Source organism: Lycorma delicatula, chromosome 4 (genome assembly GCF_047948215.1).
Source record: "Lycorma delicatula isolate Av1 chromosome 4, ASM4794821v1, whole genome shotgun sequence".
NCBI classification, from domain to species: Eukaryota; Metazoa; Arthropoda; class Insecta; order Hemiptera; family Fulgoridae; genus Lycorma; species Lycorma delicatula.
Window position 1 is genome coordinate 61,233,000 of NC_134458.1, and position 23,666 is coordinate 61,256,665.

The window sequence follows — 23,666 nt, forward strand, 5'->3', positions numbered from 1 at the left end:
AAGAATGCAATCAGGATATCCTGGTCAAAGAGGATAGAATTGAATATCATAGTTGAAGAAAAGATTGGTTCTATATTAGAAGCTAAGAGTTCTGAAGAAACTCTTATGTTTTTGCGATTCAAGAACTACCCAATATGCTGTCAAATATACGTTTCCTCCCAAAATGCTATCAAATTTTCAATAGTGTATCTGTAGGCATACAGAAGGATGTTGTGAATGAGTTCATGGCAGTAAACAATAAGTCAATGGAGATGACCTTACTAAAAGTTGATCTATGGATCCAGGAGTGAAATTTCAGGATCACGGATTTCTATAACCCATCAAATAACACAATGAAAAATTTCTCAATATAGAAAAATACTTATAATTGTTGAGGTGACTTGAATGGTTGTTTTCTTAAAATTTGCTAGAATAACAAAAATGCTACAGAAAGAGCAGAACAAGATTTGATAGAATAAAATTATATTGTGCTAATTTATTCTCCATTAAATCTATCCAAACATATTAATTATAACAGAACAGCAATCCAGATCTAACCATGACATCTGATATTTCTGAAAGAAGATGAGTAATGCTGGTATTGAAGGCAAATTAAGTAATCAATGACCTGAGTAAAATGAAGTTGGATCTTTAGAAAATCCAATCGGGTGACTTTTAGAAAAAAGTCTAGCTGAAGAATTGAAATCAAATAACTTCTGGTTTGAAGGGCTACTGACCGAAAAGTGCTGAGAAAATCTGTGAAGAAATACTTGAAAAACCTCAACATCATATTCAAACAGAGAAGATGTATACATACAAACCTTTCTGGGTTGAATACTTGAAAAAATTAAAGGAAGGACGCAAGAACGCAAGCATAAGTGGCAAAAGACATTTTGGATGTAAATGAATGTAAAGTGGAAATGTAAATATGAAAACAGAATTAATGATAGAAAAAGGACAGTTTCACACAATTTTTATGTAATTTTAGTTAGATAAAAGAGATTAGAAAGGTTTTTAAATATATATCTGCTCTAGATAGCCTACCTCAGCCTATAAAGAACTTGTCATGGTGAAGAATTAACAATATATATGGAGACAAATATCTAGCAATAGATTGTAATAAGTTTCTCGCCAAAGTTCATCCATTGATGAGAGAACAAAAAGAAACATATTTTAAGAATAACCTTAGGAAAGCACGGCAGAACCAAAACGTAGAAATTCTCAACTTTGATCTTCCTGTCAATGAACTTCAATGGACTTTGATGTGAAAAGGTAAGTAAGCACTTACCTTTTCACATCAAAGGTAAACCTTTGAAGGGAAACCAAAGAAGTTATATGTCAACATCTTTAGCTCATGGATCAGTGGTAGCAGTTCTAGCTACCATTCTTTTACTGTTAGCTTTTAACTAACAATATCTCCTGCCCTGGTGATTTAGCAATGTAACAAGTTCAAGCAGAAACTTAATGGGTTAAACAAACAAATTGGGTGCAACTTCTTACAAATTTGACTCAAAGTGAAGAGTGATCCAGAGAATTATAAAATATCATATCAACCAATCTACTAAGCAAAGCAGCAAAATTATTAGTAGGAAGATTTATTTCCAAATTAAAGTAAACAGTGGTACATGATAGGTGACAAAGCAAAAGATTTTTTTTTTAATTGTACAGGAGTAGAATAACACAAAATTACCCAGTATAAAAGTAAAAAGTGCAGAAAAAGATCATGAATATTAAGAACTTATGTTACTTGAATTTCAAATAAAAAATCTAGAATTTTTTCCTAAGGAAGTCAGTTCTGAAGAAAAACGTTAACTTAGGTATTAATGACAACATCAGGGATAACAGTAGTTTGATAGGTAAAATTATCAACAGTAATACTGTAATTACTCTCAAATAAATTGTTGAAGTTTTATCCATGAGTAAAAGTGTAAAACAGCAGTTATATTTTTGTTGTTACTGGGTAAAAACAGCAAGTTCTTCTAATACTTTCCATTCAGATGCTGGTAATGACAATTATAATATTAAATAGCATTATGAGATAACTTTGACATGACAACCTTAGTTGTCATGTCAAAAGAACTATTTTTCAAAAGATACTATTTTTTGTAACTATTTTTTAAGAGGTAAAAAAAGAACTCTTTCTTAAGAAGGTATCAGTATTAATTGTTAAACTTATAGTCTGTAAGTTTGAAAATATACACAATAAAGTTAGGTTATAAAAGAAATAATACCAATATATGTACACACACACACACACCAAACTGTTAAAAAACTGATACAAATTTGTAAAGGCAAACAGAAAATATACCGGTATTAAAAGAAATCATAGGTTACACACACAAACAGTATAAATCACTAACTAAAGAAACTATGATTAAAAAATCATAACTTGAATGAATTGTAAACATTCATAACTAGCAATGCAAGTACAGTTTTTATCAATTAGATATTTAGTCTAATCAAGATTGTAAACAAAGTGAAAATAAACATAATGTTCAGTTTTAAATAAATAAAAATAAAAACCCCTAATTACCCATCAATAAATTATAAGCAATTTTTATTTATAAGTGAATTAAAGAATTACACAAAATTTTTCTCTTAGTTTAATTTGATTGATAAATGGCAGAAGAAACAAAAATTCAGTAAAAGGTTATGAGACAAAGTGTGTACGTATATTCATAAACAGGGTTATTAAAATTATAATAATAATTAAAGAAAAAAAAATTAAAAAAAGAAAACAAAAAAATGATTTAATAATTTAATAAATATAATAATAAAAAAAAACACAAGTAGAATTCAAGGGACAGATTGTTACTCACAATCCCACATCTCCTAAAATGCACCCTATCTCATAACAAGATGGCTGTCGTTTACCCCCACCACTTATGAAACAGCAGCAAGCAGTACTGTATTGATTTCAAAATAATGTACAGCTTTAGACCTTACAGGTCTTTTATGAATTCTAAAAAAGTAACTTTGAATAACTAATACTTTAATCTTAAAAATAATTATTTTGGTATGTAACTTAAACAGTGAATTAAAACCAAAAATTAACAACCGTAGCACAGATTAAAAATGGAATACATAAACATATTAAGTTTGAGGTTATAAAAAATAACTGAATTATAAATTCCACTTTACCATACACTAAATTTTCAAATATTCTATATATCTTATTATTTTTTAAGTTGAAACGTTTAATTTAGTTTATAGTGTAATAATTTTTTTTTAATGATTTCATTAAATTTTTGTTAGCTCTTACTTTCACATACACAATGGTTAAAATTATTACGATCAAGAAAAACTCCTACCACACACACTATATTTCACAATTTTCATCTTAAAATGTACTGTCTAAATTAAGTTTTAAAATCTGTTTCTATACGAAAACCTCCTATGCTTTATGAAAAAATCGGTTTAAAAATATTGTTGGAATATATGAACATTATACTACATAATGTTGAAATTTTGTTATATAAACACGTATGGTGTATTACGTATACAGCCAGACAAATTTCAGTAATCTATATAAACTTGAGCACGATTTGCTGGTTTTAAAAAACTTAAGGCCACCATATGTTAGCTATGGGTAAGGAAACTATAACTTCTTACCATTATAGCTTACTACCTACAGATAAATTCCTGCCAGGATTAAGTTTCCAGCCTCTTTAGTTTTGCACCATTTTCAACCTCCATTTAATTTAATGCAATTCCTTTAAGGATTGTTAATCAAAAATAATAATTTTTGCCTACTTTTCCTAAAGATCTCCTTTGTAATAACTATGTCAAACTTGAGCTTTCTAGCTATTCAGGAAATTGGAGAATTAGTGAAAAGTGACAATGACACACACACACACACAAATGAAATTTTTAATATAATAATTTTATTATTTGATTCAACAGAAAAATGAAGAAATATCCAATTTTATTAAGTTGTTTTTCTCTTTTAAATTAGACAACAGGACTGCATGATTACACCTCTCTCATGTCCACTCTGGACTCATGTCCAGAGTGATATAATAATGGCTAATCAGTTTTATATTAAATATTCTGAAATAATTTTAAAAAAATTATTTTACTTAAAAAAATAAAAGAGAATCAACCAGCACAATAAAGGGGTTACTTAACTAAAAAAATTAGACAATACATAAGTGTGTATCATCCTTCATAGTTAAAAATTATCATTTTATAAAAGGAGAAATGCATCATCTTAAAAACGGGATTTATTGAACTTTTATCATTTTTGTCTGGGCGATGATAACACAAAAGTGTTTTTTGCCCTGGAAACACCAAAAAAAAGTTTACCATTTAAAAAATAATTTCAGCATATAACGACTAACATAACTCAACTTATGCCACCAAATTAAGCTATGCAACCTTGTAGACTTCATTAACAGATTTTACCAATTAAAAAACTTAGATACTAAAAACTAAGCAGCAGCTAGTACTTATTTCTTTTAATATTACAAAAGTTAATTATTCATAGGCTTAAACTAATCATAAAGTCCCATGTTTAATTTTTAATTTTATTTTATAATAATTTATTCTATTAAGTCATCATGGTACTTAATTTTTAACCCTGGGGACAAGTCTAAATATTTCTTCATGGACACCCCCATTAAACTTAATTTGTGCTCAATAAAGGAACTTGTCAAATTTCCTTTTATTTTTTACTTTTATTTAGTAACTTTATCATTTTTATTTTTTTTACTTTATTAATTACATTATATTTTAATTGTTCTTCACATTTAATACTTTACAAACATACGTAAAGTACATGCATTATAGAATTAAATTATTTTTTGTCCTTTCTATTTTTTTATTCATTATTACAATAAAAAAACTAAAAAACAATCTTTGCCAAAGATTAAAAGCTACTGCTTTTTCTAAAATCAAAGCTATCACTACATATATATATATATATATATATATATATATATATATACTTTTTTTTTGTTGTAAATAATTAATATAAATCTTTAAAGAAAATCCTTTAAGATAAACATTTATTAATAATAAATAAATTTAAGGTAAAAATGTTGCGGAATACAGTTTTTAGGAAATATTCATTTTTAAAGTTGATCCGGAACATCCAACATTATAAATTTATTATTAAATTACTTGTTTTGAGAACATTCTATATGATGTCCAGACCCTGAGTGTAAATAAGCCTGGTGGTTGTAGGAACAAGTCTTTCTCAGACTCTCTTTCTCTCTATCTCTCCTCTCTCTCCCTCTCTGATTCTGTTTTTCCCTTTTGCCTCAAGACTCATGATTTTCATTTTACCTTAGTCAGTCAATCATGGTCACCAGGGAAAGGAAGTAGCAAGGATATCTGAGGCCACCCAAGGATTGTCCACCTGCACAACTCCATCACTGTTCTTGATGGACTTCAATCAGCGGCTATCAGGATGACTCCAGCCTGACATAACTTCGGTTGATACAGATATTCATAATTTTTTTATTATCAAAAAATTAATTTCATAAATGCAATATTTAACAAATATAAAATTTCATACTATTAAAATAAATAAATACTAAATTCTAATTTATTTATAGATTTTCTGTATGATTTTTATGTTTATGTCTGCAGGTTTGTCTTAATTAAGCAACTAGATATTTTTTAAAAATACCCAGTTTCAGATTTTATTCTGTCAGGTGCTTGTTTTTAATGTACAATTTAATTTTTAAAAATTGAAAAAAATCACAAACATTTTAATAAACCTAAATACATAATATAACAAATTTAAAAAAAAAAAACAGAATGAAAGTTGTGTGTATAAACAGAAGTATTAACCCAAGAACCTGATGATGCAATATAATCAAAACTGATTGTATCTTTTAGAATGTACACCCCCATTAGTAGTACAAACACATTGAAAAGCTATTAACACATTTCAATAATCTATCCCTTAATTTAATGTAATACTTAAATTCAATATTTTATCGCTTACATTTGATCAAATGGATAGCAACATTGATAAAACTGTAACCCTCTTCGTACAGTTTTTTACAAAACATGTGAAATCTGAGTTTAACAGTTTATAACGGAGTAAATTAATTTTTCTATATTATCCTCAGAGAAGAAAAGCTTTCAAGCCAATTAGAAATAATTCTACTTTTATTTCAGTTAGGGTATAAAAGTAGGTTTTGGTATTTCAACTACTAGTCATATATAAATTGCAGAAATTAATACATAAAATGCTTTTATCTCCCAAACCCCTCACATAAGTAATTATGATCATATGTTATACTCCTAAAGTAGGTTAACAAGCTTTAAGGCCTAATCCTAACTGTTGGTGTATTTTATTCCATACTAATAACAAATCAAGATACCCTTTAACAATTGCTTAAGAACATGTTTTCTGGAACAGTCTTCCTTCCAAATAAATAAATTTTAATATGAGAATTTCCATAAGTCTTTAACCTTGTCTGTAAGTTCTTCAAAGCTAAGGGTTTGAAAGTTTTCATTGAAGATTATATGATCACAAAAACAGTCAGTAACTAAGTCACGCTTCTACAGGATTCTGTGATAATCATGCTACTACTTAGTTTAGCTTTTATTTCAGGAAAATGACAATTATTTATTCAGACAAAGTTACATACTCCGAGACTGTATATGCAAAATTGTAAGAAGTTCTCATCTCCTCAAAGTTCAGTTCTATCTCTGGAAGATAATTGTTTGAAGTAAGTAAACGGTTAAAGCAATGTAAAGATACATCAATGGTGGATCAAAGCAGAGATTTAACATACGGTTCATCAGAAGTCATCTAATTATTTTAACAAAAGGAAAAAGTCTTTGTTACTCCCAGATAATGCTCCCAGTTTTTCAACTACTCATCCAGTAAGTCTGTAAAAAATTTAATTGTTTTCTGTAAAAATCTATTCCGATTGACCAGAATGAAGTCATCTGCATAAATAAACTTTCTAGATACCTTATCAACAGTCTGAAATATACAAGAACACACTTTTTAATTTTACATTCTAACTGTTTTCCTCTCTCAAGCAGTCAGTTAATGTTTATACAGAGTGTCCCACGAAGAAACTTTCAGGACATGTTCTACTTCTCTTCTTTTTTTAGGTTTGTATTACAATAGCTTTAAATGACTAATAAATGCACAAGATTTAGTAACAAAATTTGTAGAGAATTATAAGAAAATTAATGTAAATACAGCCGGTAAAAAGTAAATAAAAACTTTTAAAAATCATTTTTTTACTGAAGCAAAATAGACGAAAAATAGACAGAAAATTGTATTTTTTCTGTACCTAATAAACATTATTCTTAAAATAGCAAAACAAAAAAATAAAATGCATGAAATGATAAATGGTAACAGAATAACAAACTACAGTTACAGTAATTGTTCGAAATTCCCTCTTTCACAACGTAAACAGTACTCTGCCGAAGATAAAATATTTCCAGTGGCTTTCCAGAAAAGCCACTGGAAATATTTTTAACGAAACTTATTTTTTGAATATTTTTTATACGAAACTAATGTTTTTCGTAAGTTCAATATCATTTTGTATTTTAATGAGTAAATTCTTTAGTATTAACTTTTTGTTGGTACACTATCATTTTCATATGGTCCCAAATGAAGTAACACAGTGGCATTAATGTCAGGTGATCATAGTGGCCACTATGTCCTATACAGTTTAAGAAATTAGCATTCAAGTGATTTCTAACTTGCACCATCATGCTGGAAAATTATTTGCAAAGTAATTTGTAAAGGTTCATCCTCCAAAAAAACCAGCAAATTATTTTTCAAGAAATGAACATATGCAACTCCTATAAGGTTTTCGTTGAAGACAAATGGTCCTAGAATTTTGTTATAAATAATGCCATACCAAACATTAATGTGAAATTCATGTAGGAAACTAGTTGCCACAGTACCATGTGGATTGTCTTCAATCCATAAATGATTATTTTTAGATAATTTTCCAATGACACAAGTTTAACTGCTAGGGTTAATCTGTTGACCAAAAATTTTGAACATTCTGTAGGTGAAAAGGACAAAGATTTTCTTTCTTTCTTTTCTTTCTTGCACCATACTGGTGCATTCTACGGAATGCTACATTCATACTTTACGTCTATGGATACACTGATTACCAGAAACCCACAGGTGGCATGGCTCATGAGCAAAACATGGGTATTAAGGCTGGGAATCTAGTGCCAGTTGCTCTGGAGACACAACTATTAAGAGAGGTAGCAGGAGAGGAGGAGCTGGTCTCCATCAAGTTCCACATGGATTATGTGGATTCGGACAACAGAGGAGATCTGGCGCAGACATTAGTTGAGATCTTCATGAAAATCAGGGAGAACAGTGGAGGTCATCTGGGTCTAATGCATTTGGAGATTTACGGCCAGGATACCACTGTGTTGGTATGAAAGATACTCAAATGTGAAGAGTTACTGGCCGACATTATAACATTATGGCGCTGGTTGGTAAACTCTCGGCAGTGTGGAGCGGTGATTCCCCTCCTGAGCACAATCACAGGATGGAGACCATTGTGATAAAATCGTCGACGTGCTACGCGGACCTTCTTAAGTCCTTGAAGTCTGAGGTGACGGTCCCAGCTGATTCGGAGATCCTTTCCATAAGGAAGGCCGGCAGCAACATGGAAATTAAAGTTATAGAGACAAGGGAAAACAACGGCGCCGTTAAGCAGATTGTAACGTCAACTATAAAAGAAGGCAGTGTTTAGATCAAGACCAGAACGGCCGTTCTCCGAGTGCGGAACTTGGAGAACGGCGTACAGCCGAGCGAGATCCTATAGGGGTTGTCGGCGACCGCTAGACAAGAGTTGCCGAATGAAATGAAAATTACAATTAGACCGGGTTTTCAGGAAACCACGTGCCACGTGTCGGCTGCCAGGGTCGGTCGTTAAATACATTGCACAAAAAGGAAGGGGGACGGTAGGAATCGTGTATTGTAGAGTGCACAAGCTGGACCTCCCGTTGCGATGCTACAGATGCCTGGAAACTGGCCATGTGGCAAGGAATAGCAAGGGAGAAGATAGGAAGGCTGCATGCTTTAACTGCGGGACCGAGGGACATTGGGCCGGAGAATGCAATAACACACCGAAGTGCTTAACCTACAGAGCAGAGGGGCTCCGCACTGGCGATGCTAAATGCCCCAAGGGGGCCAACAGAACGATTTATGAGATCCGGGAGAGAACCGAAAGCACCACGGTCTGCTGATGGGAGTGAAAATAGTACAGATTAACATGAATTATGCGGCTTTGGCGTATGATTTGCTGTCACAATATGTCTCGGGGATGGGCGTTGATATTACGCTCGTTTCCGAGTCCTACTTACCCTGCCACAGGTCGAGTTGGATTGTCTCCGAAGAAGGATGTGCGACCATTTGGCCGAGTTCGTATTTTCCGGAGACGGATGTTCTGCAGGGCGAGAATCGGAAACACCTTTTATTATAGTTGTTACCTGTCGCCCAACATGGCTATTGAGCGTTCAGGGAAGTTTTGGACTCGATTAGTAAGGACATCGAAGCCCACCGACCGGCATTTCTGGCCAGGGACTTTAATGCTTGGTCGGTTACCTAAGGTCGCCCGGGACCAACGAACGAGGTAGACTCCCGATAGAAGCCGCAACACTTTCAGACCTACAGTGTTTCAATACCGGTGATACATTGACGTTCAGGAGAGGAACACCAATTCCATTATCTACGTGAATTTCGCTACGCCAGCCCTAGCGACACGGATAGAGACTGGTGCGTGAGTGAAGAGTATCTGGAGTGACCATCAAGCCATTTTAATGAGTATAGCAGATGAAAGACTTCAGGGAGCTGGGAGGCCCGTCACTCGCAGTTAGAACACCAAGGGTTTGACCCAAAAACATTTGTGGAGACTCTTGACTTTAGCGGGGTGCGTTAGACTACCGTTGCAGAGGATGGGCCGCAAGACTGGTTGATTGTCTGAAAAGTGCCTGTTCCGCTCTTCTTCCCAGCAGGTATTGTTGTAGAGGTCGTTATCCAATACATTGGTGGTCCGAAGACATAGCCCGTAAACGTAAGGAGTACCTTGCGGCCAGAAGGGTAGCGCAACAAACACGCACCCATGCACTTAAACAACTGCACATGGAACGCTACAGGACCTCTAGCGGCGAGCTTAATAAGCTTATTCGGACTTCCTGGAAGCGATTCATAGCTGAAATAGATACAGACCCGTGGGGAAGACCATTCCAGACCAATGTTAAAAGGATATTGAGAGTCGGAGCCCCTTTGGCCCTACACTTCAGTGAGATCCAGAATATAATAAATGGACTGTTCGGTCGCGGGTATGGAACTTTGGGAGATGGAAGAAGATGCGAATCCCCCACCACTTCTCACAGAAGAGAAGTTAGTGGGTGTAGTTAAACAGATCCCACTGGATAAGGCGCCGGGACCGGATCTACTGCCAAATCGGGCAGTTAAAGTAGCGGCCGAGGCCGATCCCGGTCGCTTTTTTAGAGTGTAAAGCAATTGTTTAGTAGAAGTGTACCCCTAAAAATGGATGCGGCAGCGCCTAATACTGGTCCCAACGCTAGAAAGGGATCCGGTGCTGCCGTCCTCTTATAGACCAATGGCAATGATTGACACAATATATAAGGTAGTCGAACGCACACTGAACAGAGGTTGTCCAGAGCTATAAAGGATGCAAGAGGGCTTTCGAAACAAACAATTTGGATTTCGTAGAGGGAGGACGGCCATAGATACGGTGGCGAAGGTTGTGGGGATGGCGAGAAGAATAACTCATGAGAAGTTATGCGTGCTTGTGACGGTGCATGTCCGCAACGCTTTTAATTGTGTGACCCACAGCGCCACCGTACCGTACTGGTGAATAGGAGAGTTTCCCTACACCTTCGAAGGATAATCCTTTCTTATCTCAATGGCCGCAAACTCATCTGCGAGGCGACGTACGGACCGGCTGAACGGCGTATAGATTGGGGGGGTCGAGTATCACAAGGGTCGGTCCAAGGACCGATCCTTTGGAATATTGTCTACGGCAGTGAATTCCGGGTTCATTACCGCCGGGAGTCATTGTAGTAGGATATGCGGACAACCATGTCCTCGTGTTTGAGGCGACCACACTGAGCGAGTCCGTTACCTGAATACAGGAGTCGTATACCGCGATTAGAGATTGGATGACAGGAGCAGTGCTAACCATGCCCCCCAGACAAGACTGAGGTCGTAGTTATAACAGCTACCAAGAGAAGTCCAACTTTGAAAATGGTACTTGAGGGTCAGACGGTAGTTTCGAAGTCTCCGAATCACAGCAACGTAAAGCACTGTTTCCCGCCAGCCTGGGGACGTCTTAGCGGGAATACTACCGGTAGACCTTGAGATTCTTCGTAGGAAGAGGATGAAAGAACAAGGTGTTCTAACACCCGCTGAAAAAAGGAGATTGGCCAGTTCCATCATGGAAGAATTGAGAAGGGAATGGCAAAGCGGTGTGATGACAGTGAGAGGAGTCGATGGACGTACCGCATGATCAGGGACCTGGAGGGTTGGTGCGGGCGTATCCATGGCTCGCTAGATTACTGTCTTACACAGCTTCTGGCGGGACATGGGTGGTTTATAGGTTTGGACTTGACTACTCTCCATGTTTTTCGGTTTATGAGAGTGTGGATGAGACGGCATACCACGTTTTTTTTTCAGCTGTCCCAGATTCGAGGATCATAGGAGTGAAGCATTGCATGCAATAGGCAGAAGGGTTATGTTTTCACCTAAGGAAGTGCAACAGATCATACTCGAGAGTGCAAGTAATTGGACGGCCGTAGCAATGTTGGCCAGGAAGGTAATGCAGGAGCTGTACGCCTGGAAGCAGTCCTGCAGGGGTATGCAAAGAAGGGGTCGCTGGAGGGTGTTTGGGAGGGCAGGCTCTTGGCTGAACACCTAGGGGATCCCCCGTACGTGTTGGGGTCGCTTGGGTGTGATGAGGTCGGAGACACTCTGTGTCCTGACTGACACAAAGCCACTTGTACATAAGGTAATTTTAAGCTTGCTGATTCTTTTCAGAACTGCATAAAAAGATGGGTAAGTCTCAATTTTTATTAAATGCTAATAGTATTTTTAATCAAGTTGGAAGTTATTAAGTATTTAAAGAAGGAATTAATTTTGAGGGCTGTGCAATCCAATGTCTGAGTCTAGAATTTATATTTATGGTTATTTATAGATCTGGTACTTTTGAAACTTTTCTACATAAACTATTGGAAACTTTTTAAAATTTCTAACAAATTCAATGTCATAATGTATGGTGATTTTGATATTAACTTACTAGATAATTCATTAACCCAGTCCAAGTTAGCAGGATTTAATCTTCTATCTTCCAGCCAACTAGAATTACAAGTACCTCGAGAGTACCTGTATTGACAATATTTTTTTACAAAATTGAATTAAAGATAATTTTTCATCCTTTTGTGCAGACTATGATCTACTGGATCACGACTGACAAACTGAAATAGCACTTTTTAATAATGAAAACATGCATTGAGGCAATGATTACTTATATTCTTTTACATAGGTGATAAATTAGAAAAGGGAAGTTCAGTTACAAATTTGAGAACTTTATTGTAAGAGCAAATTGAAAAAATAATAAAATCAACTTTGATTAAAAGATTAACAGTTTTCTCAAAATTTTTCAGAAAATCTTCTTTCTAGCTACCCTTTAGCAAAAATAAACAGTTTAAACACAAAAAGAAAAATCCACAATTTTCTAAAGGTGTAAAAATCTAGCTGTATGCTAAGGATCTCCGTGAAATATCTAAATCTAATTTGTCTGATAAACTTACAAAATTATGCGAAAGACTACAAAATGAAAATAAAATGTTAGAGTTATTTATAATGCTAGAAGATTATAATATGATAATTTAATATCTAATTCACACAATAAATCTTAAACTATGTGACTGGTTACCAGAAGTGAAAGCGGATTTGGAAATGAAACAGGTCAGATAACTTTACCAAAAATACAAATGGACACACCTTACAATATCTTCTATTCATGTAGAATTTAATAAAACCTTATCCAGTATTTCACATAAAGATAATTTGGATAGGTTTCTAATAAAGCTGTTGGTTTACCTTGGATGGTTAATTGTAAATACAGTTTTTAGAAAATATTTTAAATGGCATAAATAACAAAAAATTTCAATTTTTTTTTTTTTTTGCGGTTTCAACAAAGTATCTGATTTATTGGTACTTACATATTAGCCCGTCGACTATAATCATAATGATCCCGTAACTTTTAAATATTTTCAAAGTTACAGGATCATTAACATATTTTTACACATTAAAAATATAAGCATAATTACTTATAATTATAGATATAAATTAACCAAACTTAACCTGCGCTCGCTAACCTCGACTAATTAATAGTACTGTTTTTGATTATTTACATAATAGGTAATTGCAATAATTACTGAATTTATTATTTAAATACTCAAAACATTACTGTGTTAATTAGTGAGCGAATTTATAAAATAAATTTATTTATATTAAATTCTAAATATAAATGGTAATATAATAGTTATGTTGGGTGATATTAACAATAACCCAAAAGTTTGCAATTTATATTCAAGGGGCTAATATGTAAGTACCGATTTATTTTCACAGTTTTTACTGATGAAAAACTCAGTAGTCATGGTATCAGAGAAGCTGCTTACAATTGGTTTAAGTCATACCTTACCAACCATAAACAGGTAATTAAAATCTCATTTATTGATAAGAATGCATGTGTAAAATTTAGGTTCTCACTTCAAGATGTAGACGGCAGAGTGTGCCACAAAGAAGTACCCTTAGTCACATAGTTATCTTATTGTTTATTAATGATTTGCTTCAAAATTTTGAATTGTTAAATCTGCACAGTTTAAAATATTATTTACTGGATGGATTGTAACCATCTAACTTCAAATATATATAATACCATTATATTGTGCTTCTTAGGTAGATGTAACACAACTAATAATGTGAAAATCCATTAATAACAATAGTACTTCTGTTTCATAACGTAAAATTTCAGGGTGTATTTTTATAAACAAATTTTCTAGAGATGAACAAATTGTCTGTTATACTTTGAAGCACCTTCGTAAAATGCTAAATTTGTCATCATTATTAAACATTTATTATGCATATATGCATGCTCATCTGAAGAACATAATCTCTTGGAGTGTCCCAAAAAAAAAATCAGAAAAAATTTTCAAGACACAAAAAAGGGCTGTCAGATTATCATTGGGCCCCATAAATGTGACCATAAACTGATATTAGGTAAATTAAAAATATTTAACTTATCCTAATATATTTATATAGTGAAATCTTTGCTAAAAAGAAATGTCATTTATTTCTGGAGAATAATAATTGACAATATTTATTTATTTGTTTGAACCTTTATATCAATTTATTATATCTTAAAAGCAATAAAATAATTGATAAAGGGCTTAAAATATGTTGACAGTAGCTACTACCTGGAATAAGTTAATGGTTTGTTTACATGCAAAGTGATATCATGATTTTAAATTGGTCATAAGATGCAAACAAATGCAATAAAATATTACATCTTGGAGTTAGAGAGATTTAAAGATTAACACTGTTTCGTCTAGATCAGAATAATCATATCCATGCATGAACTAGTAACAATAATAAACATTTTTAATGAATCAAGTAAAATTTCTTTAAAAAATATTTATTTTTATAAGTTTAAAAAATTGAAAATAAGTACAACATGAAATAAGCACAATGTTATTCGAAAACAAAAAGGATATGTGTGTTCGCCTTGTGGTTAAATCTCACAACTATAAAACTAATACTGCATCAGATTTATTCCACAAAACAATAGTGGATTGCTGTGCGTAAATAAAACTACGTATAAATATACAAAAGCTCAGTAAAACACAAAAAATACTGGTTCAAAGGTTTCGTTGGTTTTATATTTATATTTAATAAGCTAATGATAGATGTAAACATAAACAAGACACCATTCTGCCTATGAAACGTTCAAATCTGCACGACAAAAATACATCACTTTGAATTTAAAATTAAAATTAAGCAATATAAACTATTTTAATTAAACTACCAAGAATGTAATACTCTAAATTAACGAAATAAACTCACCCATAGCTAAGTTTTCACCAATACGAAGAGGTCCTCTTAAATAATAAATTACAAAAACTACAAGTAAAAACCAAAAGGCCCACAAATACGTCCACGACCAAACTATCCACGTTTTCAGTTTCTTTAAAAACACTAGCAACATTGCATTTATTACAAAAAAAAAAAATCAAATACCTTATAACTAAGGCATTTGACGTGGACCCATTGGTAATGTAAGGTTAGAAAAAACTACAACCATAATAGTTAACCGTATTCAGATCAACTGCTTAATTGCGGTACAACAAAGAACTAAAATGGAGGTACACAAACTTTACTTTTGAAAAATTCGAATAAATAACACTAATCACTTTAAATATTTAGATCTTATTATTTAAATATTAAGGCCTTGCCACCTTCATTACTTCATTAAATCTTCTAATACCGTTTACCAATTCGAAACATACCGTTAACATTTATAATTAAAATAACTGATAAAATTAAAAAAATAAATTAATTTAAAATAACTAAGCTCTTAAATTGCCTGTCAGTTAGAAAATAAAATAACAGAGGGTGCATAATACAGAGGTACTTATTTTGAAAGCCCAAAGATTAACAACGACAATGAATAGCGGGATTATTTTAAAACACCAGGAATCCTATATTGCAACTGTAACCCATCGGGTTGATCTAATGGTGCGAACTTGTCATCGAAAATCTGCTGATTTCGAATTCGAGAGTTCTAAGGTTCAAATCCTAGTAAAAGCAGTTACTTTTATACGGATTTGAGTGCTAGATAACGGATACCGGTGTTCTTTGGTAGTTGGGTTTCAATTAACCATACATTTTAGAAATGGTCGACCTGAGACTGTACAAGACTACAGTTCACTTACACTCATTCATATCATCCTCATTCATCCGCTGAAGTAATATCTTACGTGGTTCTGGAGGCTAAACAGAAAAAGAAAAGAAGATTAATAAAACTGTATAAAATTCCTTCTTTAAGTTATGAATCCTTATCATTGATGAAAACTCCTGCAAACCTCTGAAAAACAGAGAGCATATTGTAGGTAGTATAAGAAAGGGTGTTTACCTGTAGAAAATATATTCTTTATTACCGTCTTTTGTAACATACTGTAAAGGTGTCTTCTTGAGAAAAATATTCTGGAGGTAATATATTCACCGGAAGTACCTCTAGGTGAGGAAAATCAAGAGAAATACCACGAAAGTTTTTGGAAATGTAGAAAACATTATTAATTTAGAATTTGATAAGTTTGAAAGGAAGAAGTCTTGAAATGAACTGGAGAGGAATAATGTTTGTGTCAAATCTTGTGAAGAGATGAGTCAGGTAGGTGGGATTGCTCTATCTATCTCTCTCTCTCCATATATGTACATGTATATATATAAGTATCCAAATTTAGTAATGGTATTCAAGATAATAATATAATAAACATAAAATTGAGAATGTAGTAAATATAATGAAGTGTAAAAGTACTGTTGAAAAGTTGTTTTAAAAGTATGTTGAAGTGTTAATATACGTTAACACAATTAGCACAGAATATAAAAGAATAAAAATTGCATCAAATACATCAACCATGAAAAAAACGCGTTTTTTTTCATTTGCGAAGACGCGTTCACCACTAGACCAATTTGGTGGGTTACCAGCCCAGTACTTACCAAGTGGCAATTGTCTTCCGTAGTAACGAAAAAGGCTATCCGGCACCAGAAACAGAGTGCCCACGGCTTCACCGCACCAAGGCGACCCCTAGACGCTCAGGAGGCGTCCGAGGCACTCGGCCGCGGGCCTGTCCACTCCGGCACACTCCGACATCTCCTTCCGGCTTCTTCTGCAGCTCTTAGCTCTTCCATTATGTACTTATTGAAACTTGCTATTGTCGTCCACTGCTGTTTTCCTATTAGGATGATACACTGGGGTTCCTCCGGTGTGAACATATCCTCACGGTCCAATACATCCAACATACGCCGTCAAGTAGCCTCAAATCGCACACAAGAAAAGAAAACATGGTGCGCCGTTTCCTCCTCCTCATCACAGACCGGACAACGGTTCGAGTGGTCCAAGGCAAACCCATAAAGGTACGCCCTGTAACCCCCGTGTCCCGCCAAAAACTGCGTAAGGAAGAAATCAATTTGGCAATGTTTCCTCTCGCATCAAGCTCGAATGTCCCCAATCAGACGGCGGGTCCACCGACCCTTCTGGCTTGTGTCCTACCGCTCCTCACATACGCACTTCAGTTCCCTGGTATAGGCCTGAAGTTGCTCCTTTTTCTCCTGGAGTGGCAACCTCCTAGTTTCCGTCCATTTCACTCTAAGAATTATCAGTAGATCAACCGACATTGCCCCCACCAGTACCTCCACTGCCTCGCGAGATATCGTCCGATAGGCCGACGTTATCCGCAGGCAACACTTCTGATACAGCTAGTCTAACACTCCCTTATATCTGCCGTATCTTAACACACTATTCAAAATCTCCGCACCATATAATAGTGAGGAGTACGTCACGCTCGACTGAAGCCTCCTCCTCTGCTCACTATGTCCTCTTGAGTTGGGGAGGACAGCCGCAACCGCACGCATTACTCTTTCTGCTTTCTCTCTGGTCTGCAAGATATGGGTCCCAAATCTAAGCCGCGCGTCAATCCATATCCCAAAATATCTGATGGCAGGCTTTGACACAATCCTCCTTCCCGCCAATTCAACGATCAGGGTTGGGTTTCGTTTCCTAGTAGTAATAAAGACTATCTCTGTGTTTTCTGGTGCACGTTCCAATCCTACACCAGCCATCCAGGCACTAACGGCGTGAGATGAGTCCGAATTTTGTCGGCAGTATCCTTTTTACTGGCTGCACTAATCACTACGTGACATCATCAACATATCCAAAAATTGAGATATCCTCAGGAAAGGGGATCCGCAGTACCCCATCATACGCAGCATTCCACAGGGTCGGTCCAAGGACCGATCCCTACGGAACACCTCAATCGACACTTCTCTCTAAAGTGTTATTCTCAGTAGCATATATAAGCCTCCTATCCCTCAGATATGAAAATATTATCCTCATTAAATAACTAGGGACCTGAAGCTCACCTACGACTCACCAACGCTGAGGCGATGGCGGTGTGAAAAACGCAATTAAATGTTTTCCTCACATCTAACTGCCACCATCGTACACATCTTCCCTTCAGCAACGATAGTACGGGCCACATCCGTCACATCGGCCACCGCGTCCAATGCAGCCTTTCCAGCTTGGAAGCCAAATTGCCTAATCAAAAAGCCACCAGAGTCCTCAATTACTCGGACCAACCCCTGCTGAATCATTCGCTCAATGACCTTTCCCACCGCGTCAATCATCGCTAGGGAGGGAAAGGAAGACGAGAGAGTCAGATCGCGGCCAGGCTTCAGTACGGGGACAAGACGTTGTCTCTTCCAAAGTTCAGCTAAGGACAAAGTTCAGGAAGAAAGCTATGCTCTCTTCCAAACAGGCATTATATGTTTCTAGGAAAACATCTACATGTGCCACAATTGCCAACTTGACCACGAAATTTGGCAAGGCATCCGGCTTTGAGCCTTATCACGTGGTAGGCGTTCCACTGCTTGAACAAGTTCCTCTTTAATAAACGGCAGAGGACTTTCTACCTCATCTACATCCAAAAATATACATTCTCCATGGGGAAATAAGCCATTAATTGTAACCTGTACCTCCGCGAGTCCTGAGGCGGCACGAGCGCTCAGTTTAAGGACACTTTTAACTAGGATTTTATAAGGCCTACCCCACGAGTCATTCTCTATCTCCTGGATTAATTTTCGTCAACAAGCCCTTTTAGAGTCTTTTATAAGTTTCCAGAGCTCTCTCCAACACTCCTTGTACCTATTTGTGCAGTATTCTCTGGCAGAGTTGTAGTACACTCTCTGAGACTCCTGTCTGGCCCTCAGACATAATTTCCGCTTTTGCGCGATCTCTTCGGTCCACCAATAAAAAGGCGTCCCCTCTTGACAACCTTTGGGGGAGGAGATCATTGCAAGCCTCCATCAAACTCTCCACCAAACAGCGGACTTTCTCTTCCGCGACGGTAACTTCAGTAACTTTTTGACAGTTAAGTCCTTCAATAAATGCATGAGGGTCAATTCTCGTTACGCTCCAGCCATGTATCAGGGGCCGTCTAGGTGCACTCTGTCAATCGTCCTCCACGGCCATACATATCGCCTGGTGGTCACTTCCAGTAAAATCCTCCGATTCCCGCCAGTCACCAATCCTAGCCGCGAAGGTAGGGGTGGCAAAGGTCGATTAAACATCAATGGTTGATCCAAAGGTGCCTCTCCGATAGGTAAAAGTGTTCCTCTCATTAATACACACTAATTCCAGGGTTGCAGCCATCTCGGTCTGCAATCTTCCCCTTGCGTCCATTCTGGCAGACCCCCATGTCGTAGAAAACGCATTGAAATCGCCCGCAATCAATGCAGGTCGTCGCGTAACTATGTCAACAACAAGCGCAGACAATTCATCCTTGAACCGTTCAGTGCTTACATTAGGGGATACATAGCAGCTATGTACATAGATTCCGGCAATCCTGGCCCGAACAAAACCATACTCGCATAATGGCTCAAGAATCAGCATAGGAGAGCACACCTATATGACCGATCCACCGTCCTCCGACTCCAACTAGTCCGCACCACGCCGGGCCGGTTATGGTTTCGAGATAATTGCTATATCAGCATCCATCTCCGATACACTAAGTGTAAAAATAACTTGGGCAAGTGCCGAGTGATTCAAACTTATTTGAACAAACTTTATTTACGGCAGAAGAACGCCCGGTACTCCCTGGTTTGCCGTACTTCTTGCAGTTGCAAGACCCTTAGTGCACGCAACGGCGCCAGCTCGGTGCCCCTCAATCTTACATGTCAGGCACCTAGGTCTCTTCACGCACTCAACAGCCCGATGGCACTCATCACCACAGTTAAAACAGGTGTTTTCCCTGTTTACACCACTACAATTTCTGGAGAGGTGCCTCAATTTGAAGCATCTATAGCATTTCAATGGGGTCTCAATAGTATCTACTCGGCAAGATACAAGCCCTATCTTTACTCATTATGTCAGCAGCCAAAGCCGCAGGGAGCCGACATGTAGCAATCCTAGTCTCCCTGAAACCCTCCCTGATGGAGATGCCAGCAGCATCCATAGTGAGCAACTCCATAATTCTTCCAAGTCTCGAAGTACATCCTCGGAGTCAATATCTTTCTGAAGATGGTGTATACGTAATATTGCCATCTTTGTTTTAGATGTGACATTACTCTCTTTGAAGGCAGAAGTCCCCGCCTGTTTGAAGGTTCCAAACATGTCCTTTTCTTCTTTAACCCATATTTCCATGGTATTCCCAGCCTTTCAGATTGAGAGAATTTCCATACCACCAGGAACCGCTACATCAGTTTTGAGTATCCTCAGCAAATCTGCATATAAGTCATGGGTGTCTTAATGACAAGCATCTTGGTCCTATGATCTGGATCCACAGGCTCCTCAGTCTTCCATGCACTGGAAAATCTGTCTACAAGTAATAGTAAATGATATGTTTCTCCTGTCCTTCTACCCTCACACTCAAGGGTTTTCCTCACATAAGTGGTAGTTTTTACTCCATATACCTTGAGCTGCAGCATCCAAAGGCGTCCACCACTGTTTTTTCTCACTTTGTCAACCACTTCGACAAGTGTCTGCGCCGTTACCATGAACTCAATGTGAAATTTGGTTTTCACTGGTACAACTACTCCTGCTTCATCACCACCTAATCTGGTTTCCAAGGTAGCCGTAAGAACATTCTTGGCCACCATCCCAGAACCCCTCAGAAGCCTGGTCACCTGTGGGTGTCTGGCCGCCAATCCATCAAGTAGGCGGCCAGCAGTCACCTCATGTAAATCCACCACTGCCATTGTATCCACAGTGCCATCTCTTCTGTCAGGTAGGCCCTACCGTACTACAAAAGGCCTTTTTAGGCTAAGGCTTCTTTATAAAGTCAATGAATTGCTGTGGTGGTACCCCGTTATCTAGCGCATCTATAACTGGGCATCCAGTCATCACGGTCATCAGTGTAGCAGACTCAGCAGTCTGTCTCTTTTCAATCCCTTGGGCAGATTTATTATATACCTTCCTGAATTCCTTAACTGTTATAGACAGTTCTCCCTCTATCTCTTTAGTTACTCATTTTACATTTTTATCTATATGTCTTCCCGAGTCAGCTATTAGGCGCTCTAGCTTACTCTCCTCTAAATCATGGGGAAGCTCCTCTTCCTCAGAAGACCTGTGATACTGCCTCAATCTCTTGGCAGATTTCTTTAGTTCCATCTGGGGTTTCTGGGCTACCGGGAACGTCCCTCCACCAGTGTTTCCTCAGATGGGGCTCCAATCTGCGTCTGCATCGAAGTACTCACACCGGACTGAGAGGGCACAACCTCCATTATGTCGTTATGCTCAGTGCTGCGCTTCCTCAAGGCCGTTACTGCTTTTTTTGGATCTTCTTCCACAATATAAAAGATAGAAAATAAATTCCACCTTTTTTGTAATGTCCACCTTCTTCTGAATCAAATTTGGGGCACACAAGGCACTATTAGGGGTAGGGGGCAAGGTTCTTTTTTGGAGGGTAGGAAAATGTATTATTCATTTATTAATGTACTGATTCAATTCATCTTTGATTTTCAACCAAAAACGTTGCTTGATCTGAACTTTTGGTAATATATTTGCAGGTATAATGAATCACTTGTACAAAGTTGCAAAATTCAACATTTATGCAAGCATTAAAGCAACATGACAATAGTGGACAATGTGGGATGATCCATTTATTATCAATGTCAATTGATAACCATGCATGTTTAAAGTTGTCGTATGACTGCCATCCTCTGGACATCTCCTGCGATAAGTTGGGTAATCATCATCTGCAGTTTGAGTGTTGCAAATGCACATTTGAGGATACTTTTTTGAATATTTTCCATTTTTCATGCATGGTGATGATCTATGTATAAATACCCATATGGTCTGTGACACATATGTTTACAAAAAATGTCATATAATAATGGGTCAACATTTTTATCAGGCAGTTTATCAGATATAATAAGACCAATTTCATCAGGTCGTATTTTAGTTACTAACCATACCAATATATATACAATGAGGTAAGCTTCATTTCTGTCACTCGAAACTTAGCACAAAATAGTTAAGCAAACCAAATATTTCTTTATTGTTAATAAGGTTTAGGAGTTTTTTCATTTTCAAATGGAAAACTCTGGATATAATATCATGGATATCAGTAGATTTTTGACCAGTGAATAGTTAGTTAATTTTTTATTTCTGGCCATTCAGAGTTGCACTTAAAAGATATAAATAAATCTGGATGCTTATGTTTACGTATGCATATCATAACATCTTGAGATTTCTCATGCATGTACTATGGTGAACCAGTGAAGGATGAGGGAAGTACGACACTATGACCCATTATGTTAGTATTATAACATTGGTGTCTTGTTGCACATTATCTCGAAGATGAATGTAATCATCAGCACATAATTTTTTTTTGTTTGGTGGTAATATCAACACAATATTGATTAAATAAGTTTCTGTAATAATGTAAAAAATTGTCAATGTTATTTCGAACCGTTAGTTAATAAGCATAAAATTGTATGCAGGAAACTGTTTTATTTTGTTCATTATTATTTAGTGGAATAGTTAGATAATAACCATCTTTATACTTCAAAAACAAAAGGGGATATTGTAAAGGATCATAAGAGCGATGAAGCTCAGACACATGTTGCATTTGACTGTCATGACTACGTAAGATAACTCTTGGTCCTTTATCTTCATCAACCAGTAAAACAGCAACTTATTTAGCAGTTGGTGCATTATAGGGACCCCTATGCTGATTAACAGGTACATAATCATCATGAATTATTAATTTAAAATCTTCTGCATTAACCAAAGGTGTGTTGTCAATACTGGATTTAAACTTTAATATTGGATTTAATATTGTAATTCATGGAGGTTAGTTGTCAACCAAAGTTGTGTGTTTTGTGAATTAATTTTTTTTTTTGTCTTCAGTCATTTGACTGGTTTGATGCAGCTCTCCAAGATTCCCTATCTAGTGCTAGTCGTTTCATTTCAGTATACCCTCTACATCCTACATCCCTAAAAATTTGTTTTACATATTCCAAACGTGGCCTGCCTACACAATTTTTTCCTGCTACCTGTCCATCCAATATTCTATCGCTATGCGTTTTGAAATACTCTACTCTCTTCACTATCTTCTTGTTCATTATGAACCCTACTCCTGCCTGCCCATTATTTGAAGCTGAGTTAATTACTCTAAAATCACCTGACTAAAAGTCGCCTTCCTCTTCCCACCGAACCTCACTAATTCCTACTATATCCACATTTATCCTATCCATTTCCCTTTTTAAGTTTTCTAGCCTACCAACCTTTTTTAAGCTTCTAACATTCCACGCTCCGACTCGTAGAATGTTATTTTTTAATTTTCTGGTGACCCCTTCCTTAGTAGTCCCCACCCGGAGATCTGAACGGGGGACTAGGTTACCTATGGAATATTTTACCAAGGAAGGCATCATT

General features: G+C 36.2%; 1 protein-coding gene across 1 annotated transcript in view; it reads right to left on the bottom strand.

Moving 5' to 3' along the window:
- The window catches only part of LOC142323454 (protein ST7 homolog), a 98,919-nt gene extending 83,494 nt beyond the window's left edge, over positions 1-15,425 (bottom strand). The window contains exon 1 of the mRNA XM_075363091.1: positions 15,080-15,425. Within this exon, the coding sequence (XP_075219206.1) occupies positions 15,080-15,221 (142 nt within the window). The 5' untranslated portion in view covers positions 15,222-15,425. The remainder of the gene's footprint in view (positions 1-15,079) is intronic.
- Positions 15,426-23,666: the final 8,241 nt, after the last annotated feature.